Here is a 14118-nt window from a genome sequence, read left to right as displayed (position 1 = left end):
ACAATCGGTATGAAACACGTCAGACAGTATTTTACACAATGATAGGTTGTATTGGCAAACCAGATCGTTATATCGACCATAGAATTTGCAGAATGCTAATTTTAAACGAATATTTTTAATTGGGTATCATATTTTTCATAAATTCATCTAGAAACTATCGTTTATTTTGAACTGAGTGTTATATTTACATTCCAAATGGTCAGTTTTGTGTAATTCGTCTTGTTACATTTATTGTTACTTACATTGAAACGACGGGGTCGCGACGATAAATATTTGGGACTCGAAGTTCCTCGTGAATCTCCCAGAAATTCTTAAAATGGGTTAAAAAGGTTTAGAGTGCTGGTGAAAATCAATGAAGATGTATATATACGTGTACATGTCCTAGTAAAATGTTTCTTTCATCATGTGAAAGACTAATATATTACCAATGTTGAGTAGAAATTGATAGTGCTTGGACTCTGAGGTGCAATCTTCAGATACCCGAAAGCGTGATGATTCTGGAATATTTCTCTGCAGAAATGTTGACAAAGATTGTTTCACCATCTCTAATTTGGGATGTTCGTCAACTGCGAATTTCTGTTTTCTTTGTCCAGTTGACCTCCTATCTGTAATGGATAATGGGACCTCTTTGTGATCTATTTGAACATGAACATATGTACTTATTAAAAATAATGAACAACCGCACCATGGATAATGGTAATTATACATTATGATGAGATACACATCGTTAAAGACATTAATTTTATCATATATAGAATTTGACTCCTATTTTTTTGGCACGCTGTTTTTGGCTGTAATAGCTCTAAAACTTCATTGTTATTTCGGATTTCAAACATTTCGGTTGAGCATCACTGAAAAGACATTATTTGTCAAAATGCGCATCTGGTGCATCAAAATTGGTACTGTATAAGTTTTACATATATATACTATATATATATATATATATATATATATATATATATATATATATATATATAAAGCACAGAAATAGCAATGAACTCTTAAATGAACATAACTGCCCTAAGTGAAGAAATAATTAAGTCTTGCCTAGATGGTCGAGCGGTCTAGCGCGCTAGTTACATGCTGCTAGGAGATATGGTTCCGCAGGTCGTGAGTTCAACCCCGGGTAGGGGCGGAAGTGGGTATCCATATAAAGTGAAATTTTCTGTGCTTTATATATATATATATATATATATATATATATATATTGGGATAAATCTCCGATATAATCCTCTAGAGTGCTCGACGTGTCCTCACGGAGCTACATAAATTGATGATCAGATGGAGTTCAATCACATAACATTTATTTCTCTACAGGCTGTTTCGTAAGGGGATGGTTTCCCCTCACTCGTCGGGAGAAAAATGACATCTAATGAAAAACACCGCATGGCCGAGTATATGTTACACAGAAACATACTGGATAGTTGCTAAACATGATTACACACATTATTGAGTAAATAGAAATTGATGGGAATGACGGCAAGTACTGACAAGTTCTGAACACTTATTCAATGAAGATTTTTCGGGATGACATATTATAAAGAATTTCTCTAGAATAGAAAGGTTGTACTTTTTTGAAATGTTTGAGTATGATGATGTTTTTCCTATATTACACCTGTCGCTTCAGTGATGCTCAACCGAAATGTTCGAAATCCCAAATAACAATGAAGTTTTAGAGCTATTACAGGTGTAATTGCCGAAGCAAAGACCAATGCCCGCTCAACGGTGAATGTCGCGCCCACGGAATTGTGTATTTAGCTAGAGTCAGAGCCGATAATGGGCAAGAAGAGAGCTACCTGGGACTAGCAGACACCGAGTTCAAATTACGATACGCCAACCACACTCATTCATTCCGTAATCCCACGAAAAAGAATACCACCGAGCTCAGCAAATTCATATGGACATTGAAAGACAAAAATATTGACTACAAAATCGAGTGGACAATTTTAGGAAAAACATCATCATACTCAAACATTTCAAAAAAGTGTAACCTTTGTATTCTATGTGATTGAACTCCATCTGATCATCAATATATATATATATATATATATATATATATATATTAGATATCATAGCACTTGGGGCTAGTGATACTTTTAATTAAATGTAACTATATTCATTATAAGTGTAATGCTTAAATTAAAGCAAAAATTGATATGGACAATAATTTATGTCAGCCTGTGGAGTTTTGACAAGTGTTCCTAAGAGACTTCAAGTCAAGTCCATTCTGTTTTGTATGAGACACATATTGTAGTGTATTATTAACTGATGATTAGGTCTTTCCACCTTTCTGTGGAAAGTCCTATTGATATTGTTCTGTTTATTATTAGGGCTTTCCACCTTTCTGTGAAAGTCCTAATCATATTGTTCTGTTTATTATTATTTGTCTTCTTCTCTTTCCGCCACAAGAAGCTTTTGACGTCTTAAGACTTAACGAAAAACAATGTTGTCCATCCTATTCGACATCGTGAAAGGTGCTCAAATTTGACCCAGCGTAAATGAATTTTGACCCTTAACTTGACGCAAAAACCGTAGTTATCAATTCTTTTCAGAAACCTTAAATAGGTGGGACGTGGGATTTTCGTTAAATTCATCAGCTGATTAAGATGAATAGACCGGCTTTTCCTTTTGACGGTCCGTTGATTCTTAAAGGTAGTTAATGCCCCCGAAAGTTTGCGATATTGGTATAAAGATTTACGACTCTTTAGGTATCAGTCGTAGAAGGAAGGAACCAACTGGAACGGGTTTGGTGACCTTGACCTTGTAACGTACATCACGATCAAAGGTCATCAACAAAGCGAAGAAATGACTTACTGGATATGCCAGAGGTGGGATCAGGTGCCTAGGAGGAGTAAGCAAATAGACTCGTTGTGATACATGAGGAATGAAGACCATGTGAATGGCACTACATTGATACCAAACTTAACCCAGCAGATTATGTATCAAGAGGACTTTCTGCAGATGAGATCATACAGCATGACTACTAAATTAAAAATCTTGATTTTTTTATAGGATCCAGCTGAAGAATGGCCAAAAACACCAACAAAAATACTAGAACGAACGACAGATGTTGATCTTGAAGTTAAAGCATGCGCTAGAGCTGTAGTAGCCAATATACAAAAACCAAGTGATGACATGGAGAATGTTGAAAAACTCCGCAGCCAAAATCAGTGTACCAAGAACGGTCTACCAATCGCTACATGATGTTGCAAAGATTATGTTGTTACTTTGCATTTTCTGGTCTAGTACTTTACTTCAAATTCAGAACACCAAATGTTAAAAAGTCTATAAGGAATTAGTTCATATTAGGATATAGAAATCTATTGATTTCCTAGTAAAATGGTTAAGGGGCCATAGGCCATAGTCAGATTACCGGGGGATACACTATATACATGTAGTAGTGGAAGCGTAGTAAGGACGTACTAAGGTCGTATTTAGATCGACATGGTCGTAGTAGCATCGTAATGGGATCGTGATACAGAAGAAAACGACTGCACTGCGATTCCACTACGCTCTCTATACGACCATCCCGTTTTCACAACGTTCTCATTACGATCATCCCGTTTGCACTACATTTTCTTCACGCTTCTGCTACGATCACGGCACGTCCATACTATGCTGATGAAAATTGTAGTACGTTTCTACCAAGCTCATCCCGTCCTTAATACGTCCTCACTACGATTTCACTACGCGCAAGCCACGACCGAATCAAGTTCTGTTCTCCCCCACACCGGAAGTTACGAGAAATGAGTAAAAAAATTCGATAATACATTTCTCATTCATTGTTTAGGCGCATTTTCTGATATATTTTAATGGTTTTCGTAGGAACAGAAACCAATTTACCGGAAGTGGTCTAACGGAAGACCTACTCATTACTAGTAATGAGTTTCTAGTTATTATTATTATCATTAGGGTCTTCCATCTTCAACGGAAGATCCATCTGTTATTCTATTGTTGATTTTTCACTTTTTTATTAAGGTCTTCCGTTCCAGACGGAAGACCTTATAATGATTCTACTGTTTATTAAGGTCTTCCTTTACCAACGGAATACCTTCTAGTGATTGTACTGTTTATTATGTCTTCGAACACAAAGTGTCGGAGACAAATTGTTTTTGCTACGTTTCTTATTCTTCTTCTTCTTATCAAGGTCTTCCGTTCCAGACGGAAAACCTTATAGTGATTCTACTGTTTATTATTATTAGGGTCTTCCGTCTTCAGCGGAAGACCCGTCTATTATTCTATTGTTGATTTTTCACTTTTCTTATTATTATGTCTCCGAACACAAAGTGTCGGAGACATATTGTTTTTGCTCCGTTTCTTATTCTTCTTCTTCTTATTATTATTATGTCTCCGAACACAAAGTGTCGGAGACATATTGCTTTTGCTCCGTTTCTTATTATTATGTCTCCGAACACAAAGTGTCGGAGACATATTGTTTTCGCTCCGTTTATTATTATTATGTCTCCGAACACAAAGTGTCGGAGACATATTGTTTCTGCTCCGTTTCTTATTATTCTTATTTTCTTCTTCTTCTTCTTATTCCTCTTCTTTCCAGAGAAATTTGTCCGCTCGATTTTATGAAAGTACTTCGACAGATCCACTTCAAACTTTGTGAGCTGATAGGGGGTCATGAGCAGGGGTGCAATCAACTTTCGAAATTTTCAAAATGGCCGCCGTTTCAAAATGGCGGCCAAAAACGTCAAAAAATCAAGGTTGTCGGATTTCAACCAAATTTTATTTCTAGGGTAATTTGGTGACCCCAAGTTCATTCCCACCATCAAATTTTTTTTTCAGCCGCCATATTCAAAATGGCCGCCATATACCGAAATATTTGAAAATGTTAAAATCTCTACAACATTTGGTTTCTGGGGTAATTGCAGGGTCCACAGTTCATTTCTATCATCAGTATTTCCTTCCAATCTATTTTCAAATGTTTCAAAATGGCCGCCATTGAAGTAAATGGCGGCCAAAAATAAAATCCGTCGGATTTCAACCAAATTTAGTTTCTAGAGTGTTTTGAGGATCCTGAGTGCATATCTGGCAACAAAAAAACCATTTCTGACATGGGGAGGTGTTCGGAGACATTTGTGTTGGCATCCCAACACAGTTATAGCTCGTTATTAAGGTCTTCCGTCTCCTGCGGAAGACCTTACTATTATTGTTCGCGTTCTTCTTCTTCATTATTATTATTATTATTTTCCTTGGTAGTACACGCGTTTTTCTCAGCCATTTCTCGATCGATTTTCACGAAATTTTCAGGAAAGATGTCTTTTGGTGACGAGACTCTGCTTGCAAAATTTCGTGCTTGACGTCACTTCCGGTCAGGAGTTATCTCTCTTTTAGTGACTTTTTGAAGGGCCTTGTTGTCCACACATCTCCTCCGTTAGTTTTGAAGCTAGAGTCTTGAAATTTCTACACAAGATAGAGTAAACATTTTAGAAGATTTGTGGGGGATTCGATTTAGGGAGCTACAGTTTGGCCCCTAAAAATAACTTCTAGAAATAACTCGAGAACGGTAAAGAATTTCTAAATACTTGTTGAACAAAAAATGTTTGAAATGTCATGACCTTTCTTACGATATCAAGCAAAAGGGGCTGACCCTTTAAATTAGGGGCCCAGAAGGGTCCAAAGGTTTATGAGAATATCTCAGAAACTATTAATATTTTGTAATAAGTCATTGAAGCGGAAATGTTCATCTAAACGAGCTTGTTCTTATCAAATCAAAAAGTAGGTCATATGTTACGTAATAAGGGATTTTAATGGCCAAAATCATAAATAATTGACGCCTCATATCTTGAAAACGACAAATATTTTGAAAAGCATTATTGAACAAAAGTTGTTCAGAATGATAATCTAAACAATATGTACATTTCGTTTTTTCCCTATGTGGCCCCGTTAGGGAGCTACAGTTTGGCACCTAAATATTTCTTGTAGAGATAACTCGAGAACGGTAAAGAATTTCTAAATACTTGTTCAGCAAAAAATGTTTAAAATGACAAGGCCTTTCTTACGATATCAAGCAAAACGGGCTGGCCCTTTAAATTAGGGGTTCAGAAGGGTCCAAATGTTTTTGAGAATATCTCAGAAACTATTAATATTTTATAATAAGTTGTAGAAGCGGAAATGTTCATCTCAACGAGCTTGATCTTATCAAATCAAAAAGTAGGTCATATGTTACGTAATTAGAGATTTTAAGGGCCAAAATCGTAAATATTTGACGCCTCATATCTTTAAAACGACATATTTTTGGAAAAGCATTATTGAACAAAAGTTGTTCAATGTGTCATAACCTATCGATCAATATCAAAAAATGGGTCTGTGGGCCTCATGGCTCGCCTGTAGAGTCGATTTTTGTCGATATCAGTCGATTTCAAAAACTTGTAACTGGTAAATATTTTGTAAGGACATATTGAACAAAAGTTTTTCAGTTTATCGAGATCTATCGATTGATATCAAGAAATAGGCCTATGGTCCTAATGGCTCGCCTGTAGAGTCGATTTTTTGTCGAAATCGGTCGATCTCAATAACTTTTTACAGGTAAATATTTTGTAAAGACATATAGAACTAAAGTTGTTGAGTCTATAGAGGGCTAACAAATGACATCAAGAAATGGGCCCGCGGGCCTTATGGTTCGCCGGGAGAGTCGAATTTCAAACGAATTTCACCGCAACTTTGCTTCAGAAGCTTATGATATGAAAAATTGATTATATCTAAAGTGTCTTAAAGTCGGAAACTAAAGTGGGACTCATTTGTCTTTTTTTTTTTAACTCCGGGTGCATCAACAAATCGGACGGAAGACCTACTCGTTGCTCGCAACGAGATCGTGTCTAGTTCGTATTCTTTTTCTTTTCTTCTTATTTTTCCTCTTCTTTAGTGAGAAATTTGTCCGCGCAATTTTATGAACATGCTTTGACTGATCCACTTCAAACTTTGCGAGCTGATAAAGGGTCACTAGGAAAGGTGCATTCAACTTTTCAAATTTTCAAAATGGCCGTCATTTCAAGATGGCGGCCAAAAAACATCAAAAAGCCAAGGTTGTCGGATTTCAACCAAATTCTATTTCTAGGGTAATTTAGTGACCCCAAGTCTATTTCCACCATCAAAAAGTTTTTTTGAGCCGCCATTTTCAAAATGGCCGCCATACACCGAAATCTTTGAAAGTGTTAAAATCTGTACAACATTTGGGTTCTGGGGTAAATGGAAGGTCAACAATTCATTTCTAGCATCAGTATTTCCTTCCAATCAATTTCCAAATGTTTCAAAATGGCCGCCATTGAAGAAAATGGTTGCCAAAAATCAAGTCCGTCGGATTTCAAACACATTCAGTTTTTAGGATTTTTTGAGAATCCTGAGTGCATATCTGGCATTTAAAAGCATTTCTGACATGGGGAGGTGTTCGGAGACATTTGTGTTATAGCTCGTTATTATTCTTTTTTTTTTTTCTCCTTACCGATTTTTGTGCAGAAGATTTTTCGGAGATGGCTGGATCGATTTGCTTCAAATTTTCAGGATTGATGCGTTGCCATTTGAAGTTTGTACCGCCGTTTCAATTTTTGAAAAAATCACTTCCAGTTAGAAGTTATCCCCCTTTTATCGATTTTCAGATGACCATTTTGTCCAGACAAAAACTAAAAACGATAAAAGCTAGAGTGCTGAAATTTTCAGTGATGTTAGACGACATGTTGTAGTTGTGCACCTGGGTTTTCAAAATTTCCAGAAGTGCCTAGTATGGAAGCACGGTAGGGGTTGAAAATGGAGTTTTAAAAAGTGTCCAATTTTTTTCCACGTTTTAAATCATAACTTTTTACTCGTAAATATTTTGTTTAAATATATATAACAAAAGTTGTACAGTTTATTGAGATCTTTCGTGTCATATCAAGAAATAGGCCCATGGGCCTCATGGCTCGCCTGAACCATTGAATTTCTGTTACAATGATTAACGTTTTTCTCACGAAACTTTTGATAAGACATGTAGAATAAAAGTCGTTCAGTTTCGCAAGATCTATTTAATGATATCTTTAAAAAGGCTCCTGGGCGTCATGGCTCGCCTGAACAGTCGAATTTGTATCGCAATTAATAACATTGATAACTTTTTTCTCGAGAAACTTTTGACAAGACATGTAGAACAAAAGTTGTTCAGTTTCGCAAGCGTTAACTAACGATGTTAAGAAATAGGCCTGCAGGTCTCATGGCCCACCAGAACAGTTGGGTTATTGTTGCAATCTATAACATTTTTGTCAAGAAACTTTTAATAAGACATCTAGAACAAAAACTGTTCAGTTTTGCAAGATCTTTCGAAAAACATCATGAAAAAGGCGTACGGGCCTCATGGCTCGCCTGAACAGTTTGATCAGTGTCACAATTACTAACTTTTTTCTCGAAAATCTTTTGATATAACATGTAGAACAAAAGCTGTTCAGTTTTGCACGATCTTTCAAACGATATCAAGAAAAAGGCCCACAGGCCTTATGACTCGCCTTAACAGTGATAAATGTCTCATAACTTTATACTCGTAAACATTTTGTTTAGACATATATAACAAAAGTTGTACAGTTTATTGAGATCTTTCGTGTCATATCAGAAAATGGGCCAATTGGCCTCATGGCTCGCCTGAACCATTGAATTTCTGTTAGAATGATTAACTTTTTCCTCACGAAACTTTGATAAAACATGTAGAATAAAAGTTGTTCAGTTTTGCAAAATATATCTAATGATATCAAAAAATAGGCCTGTGGGCGTCATGGCTCGCCTGAACAGTCGAATTTGTATCACAATTAATAACATTAATAACTTTTTTCTCAAGAAACTTTTGATAAAACATGTAGAACGAAAGTTGTTCAGATTCACAAGCGTTAACTAACGATGTTAAAAATAAGGCCTGCGGGTCTCATGGCTCACCTGAACGATTGGGTTATTGTTGCAATCTATAACATTTTAGTCAAGAAACTTTTAATGAGACATCTAGAGCAAAAGTTGGTTTGCAAGATGTTTCAAACAACATCATGAAAAAGGCGAACGGGCCTCATGGCTCGCCTGAACAGTTTGATTAGTGTCACAATCAATAGCTTTTTCTGGAAAAACTTTTGATAAAACATGTATACCAAAAGTTGTTCAGGTTTGCAAGATCTTTCAAGCGATATCAAGAAAAAGGCCCACGGGCCTTATGACTCGCTTTAACAGTCTGATAAATGTCGCAATCAATAACTTTTTTCTCAAGAAAATTTCCATAGGACATGTAGAACAAAATTTGTTCAGTTTTGCGAGATATATGTAGAATGATATCAAAAAATAGGCCTCCGGGCTGCATGACTCGCCTGATCAGTCGAATCTGTATCGCAGTAAATAACATTATTAACTTTTTTCTCGAAAAAAAGCTGACCCCTTTAATTATTCGCCGAGAGGGAGAGAGAGTCTTTAATTTATAACATTTAAATGATCAATATTTGTAAAACATTACCGAAGCTAAATTGTACGTCTAGACAATATATTTGTATCATTATTTATGAACGAAAATGTTAGTCAAATTCTTATCTAATCACATCTAAATTTGGACGGAAGACCCACTCGTTTCTCGCAACGAGATCGAATCTAGTTATTATTCTTTTTTTTTTCATCTTACCGATTTTGTGCAGAAGATTTCTCGGAGATGGCTTGATCGATTTGCTTCAAATTTTCAGGGTTGATGCGTTGCCATTTGAAGTTTGTACCGCTGTTTAAATTTTTGAAAAATCACTTCCGGTTGGAAGTTATTCCCCTTTTATCGATTTTCAGATGACCATTTTGTCCCGACAAAAACTCAAAAACGACACAAGCTAGAGTGCTGAAATTTTCAGTGATGTTAGACGACATGTTGTAGTTGTGCACCTGGGTTTTCAAAATTTCCGGAAGTGCCTAGTATGGAAGCTCGGTAGGTGTCGAAAATGTAGTTTTAAAAAGTGTCCAATTTTTTCCACGTTTTAAATCAGAACGTTTTACTCGTAAATATTTTGTTTAGACATATATAACAAAAGTTGTACAGTTTATTGAGATCTTTCGTGCCATATCAAGAATTGGGCCCATGGGCCTCATGGCTCGCCTGAACCATTAAATTTCTGTTACAATGATTGACTTTTTTCTCACGAATTTTTTGATAAGACATGTAGAATAAAAGTTGTTCAGTTTTGCAAGATATATCTAATGATATCTTTAAAAAGGTTTCCGGGCGTCATGGCTCGCCTGAACAGTCGAATTTGTATCGCAATTAATAACATTAATAACTTTTTTCTCGAGAACCTTTTGACAAGACATGTAGAACAAAAGTTGTTCTGTTTCACAAGCGTTAACTAACGATGTTAAAAAATAAGCCTGCGGGTCTCATGGCTCACCTGAACAGTTGGGTTATTGTTGCAATCTATAACATTTTTGTCAAGAAACTTTTAATAAGACATCTAGAGCAAAAGTTGTTCAGTTTTGCAAGATCTTTCGAACAACATCATGAAAAAGGCCAACGTGCCTCATGGCTCGCCTGAACAGTTTGATTAGTGTCACAATTACTAACTTTTTTCTCGAAAATCTTTTGATAAGACATGTAGAACAAAAGTTGTTCAGTTTTGCAAGATCTTTCAAACGATATCACGAAATAGGCCCACGGGCCTTATGACTCGCCTTAACAGTCTGATAAATGTCTCATAACTTTATTCTCGTAAATATTTTGTTTAGACATATATAACAAAAGTTGTACAATTTATTGAGATCTTTCGTGCCGTATCAAGAAATGGGCCCATGGGCCTCATGGCTCGCCTGAACCATTACATTTCTGTTACAATGATTGACTTTTTCCTCACGAAACTTTTATAAAACATGCAGAATAAGAGTTGTTCAGTTTTGCAAGATCTATCTAATGATATCAAAAAATAGGCCTGCGGGCGTCATGGCTCGCCTGAACAGTCGAATTTGTATCGCAATTAATAACATTAAGAACTTTTTTCTCGAGAAACATTTGACAAGACATGTAGAAGAAAAGTTGTTCAGTTTCACAAGCATTAACTAACGATGTTAAGAAATAGGCCTGCGGGTCTCATGGCTCACCTGAACAGTTGGGTTATTATTCAAACTTTCAGGGATGATAGATGGTAAAGTGTAACTGTGTAATAAAGGTGTATCAGTGTCTTCCGTCAATCCCGGCCGTCACCATAAGTGAACAAAAGAAACGTCAAATTTCAAAATTATGCGTTTCAAACCAAACTTGATAGATTAATTAGGTCTCTTGCGGCATTTCTGAAAATGTTAAAACTTACCGGAAGTTTAAACAGCAACTTCCGGTTTTTAGAGAAAAACTACGGGAGAATGGTTTTTCTTTGCTATCAGATCTCTCGCTTATAAAGCAAGTGTTTTTGTAATTTTCACATATATAATTGACATTATCCATCTTCAGAGTATAGTGAATTATTGGTTTTTTTTTTCAAAATTCACTTCCGTTCGTTAAATATGTACGATTTCCGCGTGTTTTTTTTTTCTCCAAGTGTTTTCTCATAAACACTCAAAAATTGAGTCTTGAACTTTCAGGAAAGTTAGATAGTGACTTGTAGATGTGACATACGTGTTTCAACTTTCTTGCTGTCACTTCCGTCATCCGCCGGAAGTACCATAAAATATGCAATATTTCATTTTTTAAACTCTAATCCTCATAAAATTATTTAATAGAGTATAATAAGTCAGATCATTTCCGCCGGAAGTTGGTTGTTCGAAACTGGAAGTTGGCTGCTCGAAACCGGAAGTTGTCCAAAATCTCAGTATTTTTATGGAAATTTTTAGTGTGGATTCCTACGTGGTTCAATTGGAATTTTTAGTCGTTTTATGGACTCCCGAGATACTCGAAAGTGAATGAAACAAAACCGAAATTGTTTACAATTGATAAATCACGTCTTACATGTACGTCTTTATTTCTTTCATGTATAGTCGCTTTTCACTAATTCACTAATTGAATTCTTCCAGTCAAGGTCCTATCTCTTTAGAAATTGGACGGAAGACCTATTCGTTGCTCGCAACGAAATAATTTATAGTTAAGGTCTTCCGTCTCAACGGAAGACCTTATAGTGATTCATATGTTTCTTTTCCTCTATTATTATTATGTCTCCGAACACAAAGTGTCTGAGACATATTGTTTTTCTCCGTTTCTTATTATTCTTATTATTATTATTATTATGTCTCCGAACACAAAGTGTCGGAGACATATTGTTTTTGCTCCGTTTCTTATTATTCTTATTTTCTTATTATTATTCCTCTCCTTTCCAGAGAAATTTGTCCGCTCGATTTTATGAAAGTGACTCGACCGATCCACTTCAAACTTTGTGAGCTGATATGATGAAGGGTGCAATCAACTTTCGAAATTTTCAAAATGGCCGCCGTTTCAAAATGGCGGCCAAAAACGTAAAAAAATCAAGGTTGTCGGATTTCAACCAAATTTTATTTCTAGGGTAATTTGGTGACCCCAAGTTCATTCCCACCATAAAAAAAATTGAGCCGCCATTTCCAAAATGGCCGCCATATACCAAAATATTTGAAAATATTAAAATCTCTACAACATTTGGGTTCTGGGGTAATTAGAGGGTTCACAGTTCATTTTTAGCATCAGGATTCCCTTCCAATCAATTTTCAAACGTTTCAAAATGGCCGCCATTGAAGAAAATGGCGGCCAAAAATCAAGTCCGTCGGATTTCAACCAAATTTAGTTTCTAGGGTTTTTTGAGGATCCTGAGTGCATATCTGGCATCAAAAACCATTTCTGCCATGAAGAGGTGTTCGGAAACATTTGTGTTGGCATCCCAATACAGTAATAGCTCGTTATTATTATTATTGTTCTTTTTCTTACCGATTTTGTGCACGCCATTTCTCAAAAACCGCTGGATAGATTTTCATGAAATTTTCAGGATAAATATAAAATAGAATTGTCTAGAACGTCTTTTTTTTTTTGGTTTTGCTAAAATCACTTCCGGTCGCAAGTTACATCCGAATTTCCGCTTTTCAAATGGCATTTTGTCCGGGCGTATTCTCATAAACGGTTAAAGATTGAGTCTTCAAACTTTCAGGGATGTTAGATGGTGACTTGTAACTTTGTAATAAGGTTTATTATTGCCATCCATCACTTTCGGTCGTCACCGGTAGTGAACAAAAGAAACGTCAAATTTCAATATTATGCTTTTGAAACAAAGCTTGCGTAGATTAATTAGGTTTCTTTTGGCATTTTAGAAAATGTTAGACTTACCGGAAGTTTAACCAGCAACTTCCGGTTTTAGAGAAAAACTTCGGAAAAATGGTCTTTCTTTGTCCTCGTGTATCTCGCTTATTTATCAACTTTTTAATACGATATTTACAGATATTATTGACACTATCCATCTCAAAATAACCCGTTAAAACTATTTCAAAATTCACTTCCGGTCGCAAGTTACGGCCGAATTTCCGTTTTTCAAATGACATGTTGTCCGGGTGTTTTCTCATAAACTTTTAACGATTGAGTCTTCAAACTTTCAGGGAAGATATATAGTGACTTGTAGTTTTGTAATAAGGTTCATCATTGTCATCCGTCACTTCCGGCCCTCACCGGAAGTGAACCAAAAAAAAATTCAAACATCAACTTTATGGTTTTGAAACAAAATGTGCATGGAATAATTAAGTGTCTTTTGAAGTTGCAGAAAATGTAACACTTAACGGAAGTTTAAACAATAACTTCCAGTTTTTAAAGAAAAAATTTCAAAAATTGATCTTTCTTTGCAATCATATCTCTCACTTATAAATCAAGTGTTTCATAGGATTTTCACAGATGTAAATGACATCATCCATCTTTAGAGTATAGTGAATTGTTTTTTTTCAAAATTCACTTCGATTCGATAATTATTTACGATTTCTGTTTTTTTCTTTCTCCAAGTGTTTTCTCATAAATAATCAAAGATTGGGTCTTGAAACTTTTAGGAATGTTAGGTGGTGACTTGTAAATGTGACATACGCGTTTCAATTTTGTTGACGTCACTTCTATCATCCACCGGAAGTATCTTAAAAATATGTAATTTTTTTTATTTTTTTAAAATTCTAATGCTCATAACATTAATTTTTAGAGTGTAATAAGTCATACCATTCCACCGG

The 14118-nt window shown here is 35.6% G+C and overlaps 1 protein-coding gene across 2 annotated transcripts in view; it reads right to left on the bottom strand.

The window, feature by feature from the left end:
• The window catches only part of LOC125675357 (uncharacterized), a 240366-nt gene that overhangs the window by 52117 nt on the left and 174131 nt on the right, over positions 1-14118 (bottom strand). For both annotated transcript variants that reach the window (XM_048912969.2, XM_048912970.2), the window contains one exon: positions 426-605. In XM_048912969.2, coding sequence (XP_048768926.2) covers positions 426-605 — 180 coding nt within the window. The remainder of the gene's footprint in view (positions 1-425; positions 606-14118) is intronic.

This window comes from Ostrea edulis, chromosome 3, assembly GCF_947568905.1.
Source record: "Ostrea edulis chromosome 3, xbOstEdul1.1, whole genome shotgun sequence".
NCBI classification, from domain to species: domain Eukaryota; kingdom Metazoa; phylum Mollusca; class Bivalvia; order Ostreida; family Ostreidae; genus Ostrea; species Ostrea edulis.
The sequence above is the reverse complement of the archived record's forward strand: the minus strand, read 5'-3'. Positions and strand labels throughout refer to the sequence as shown.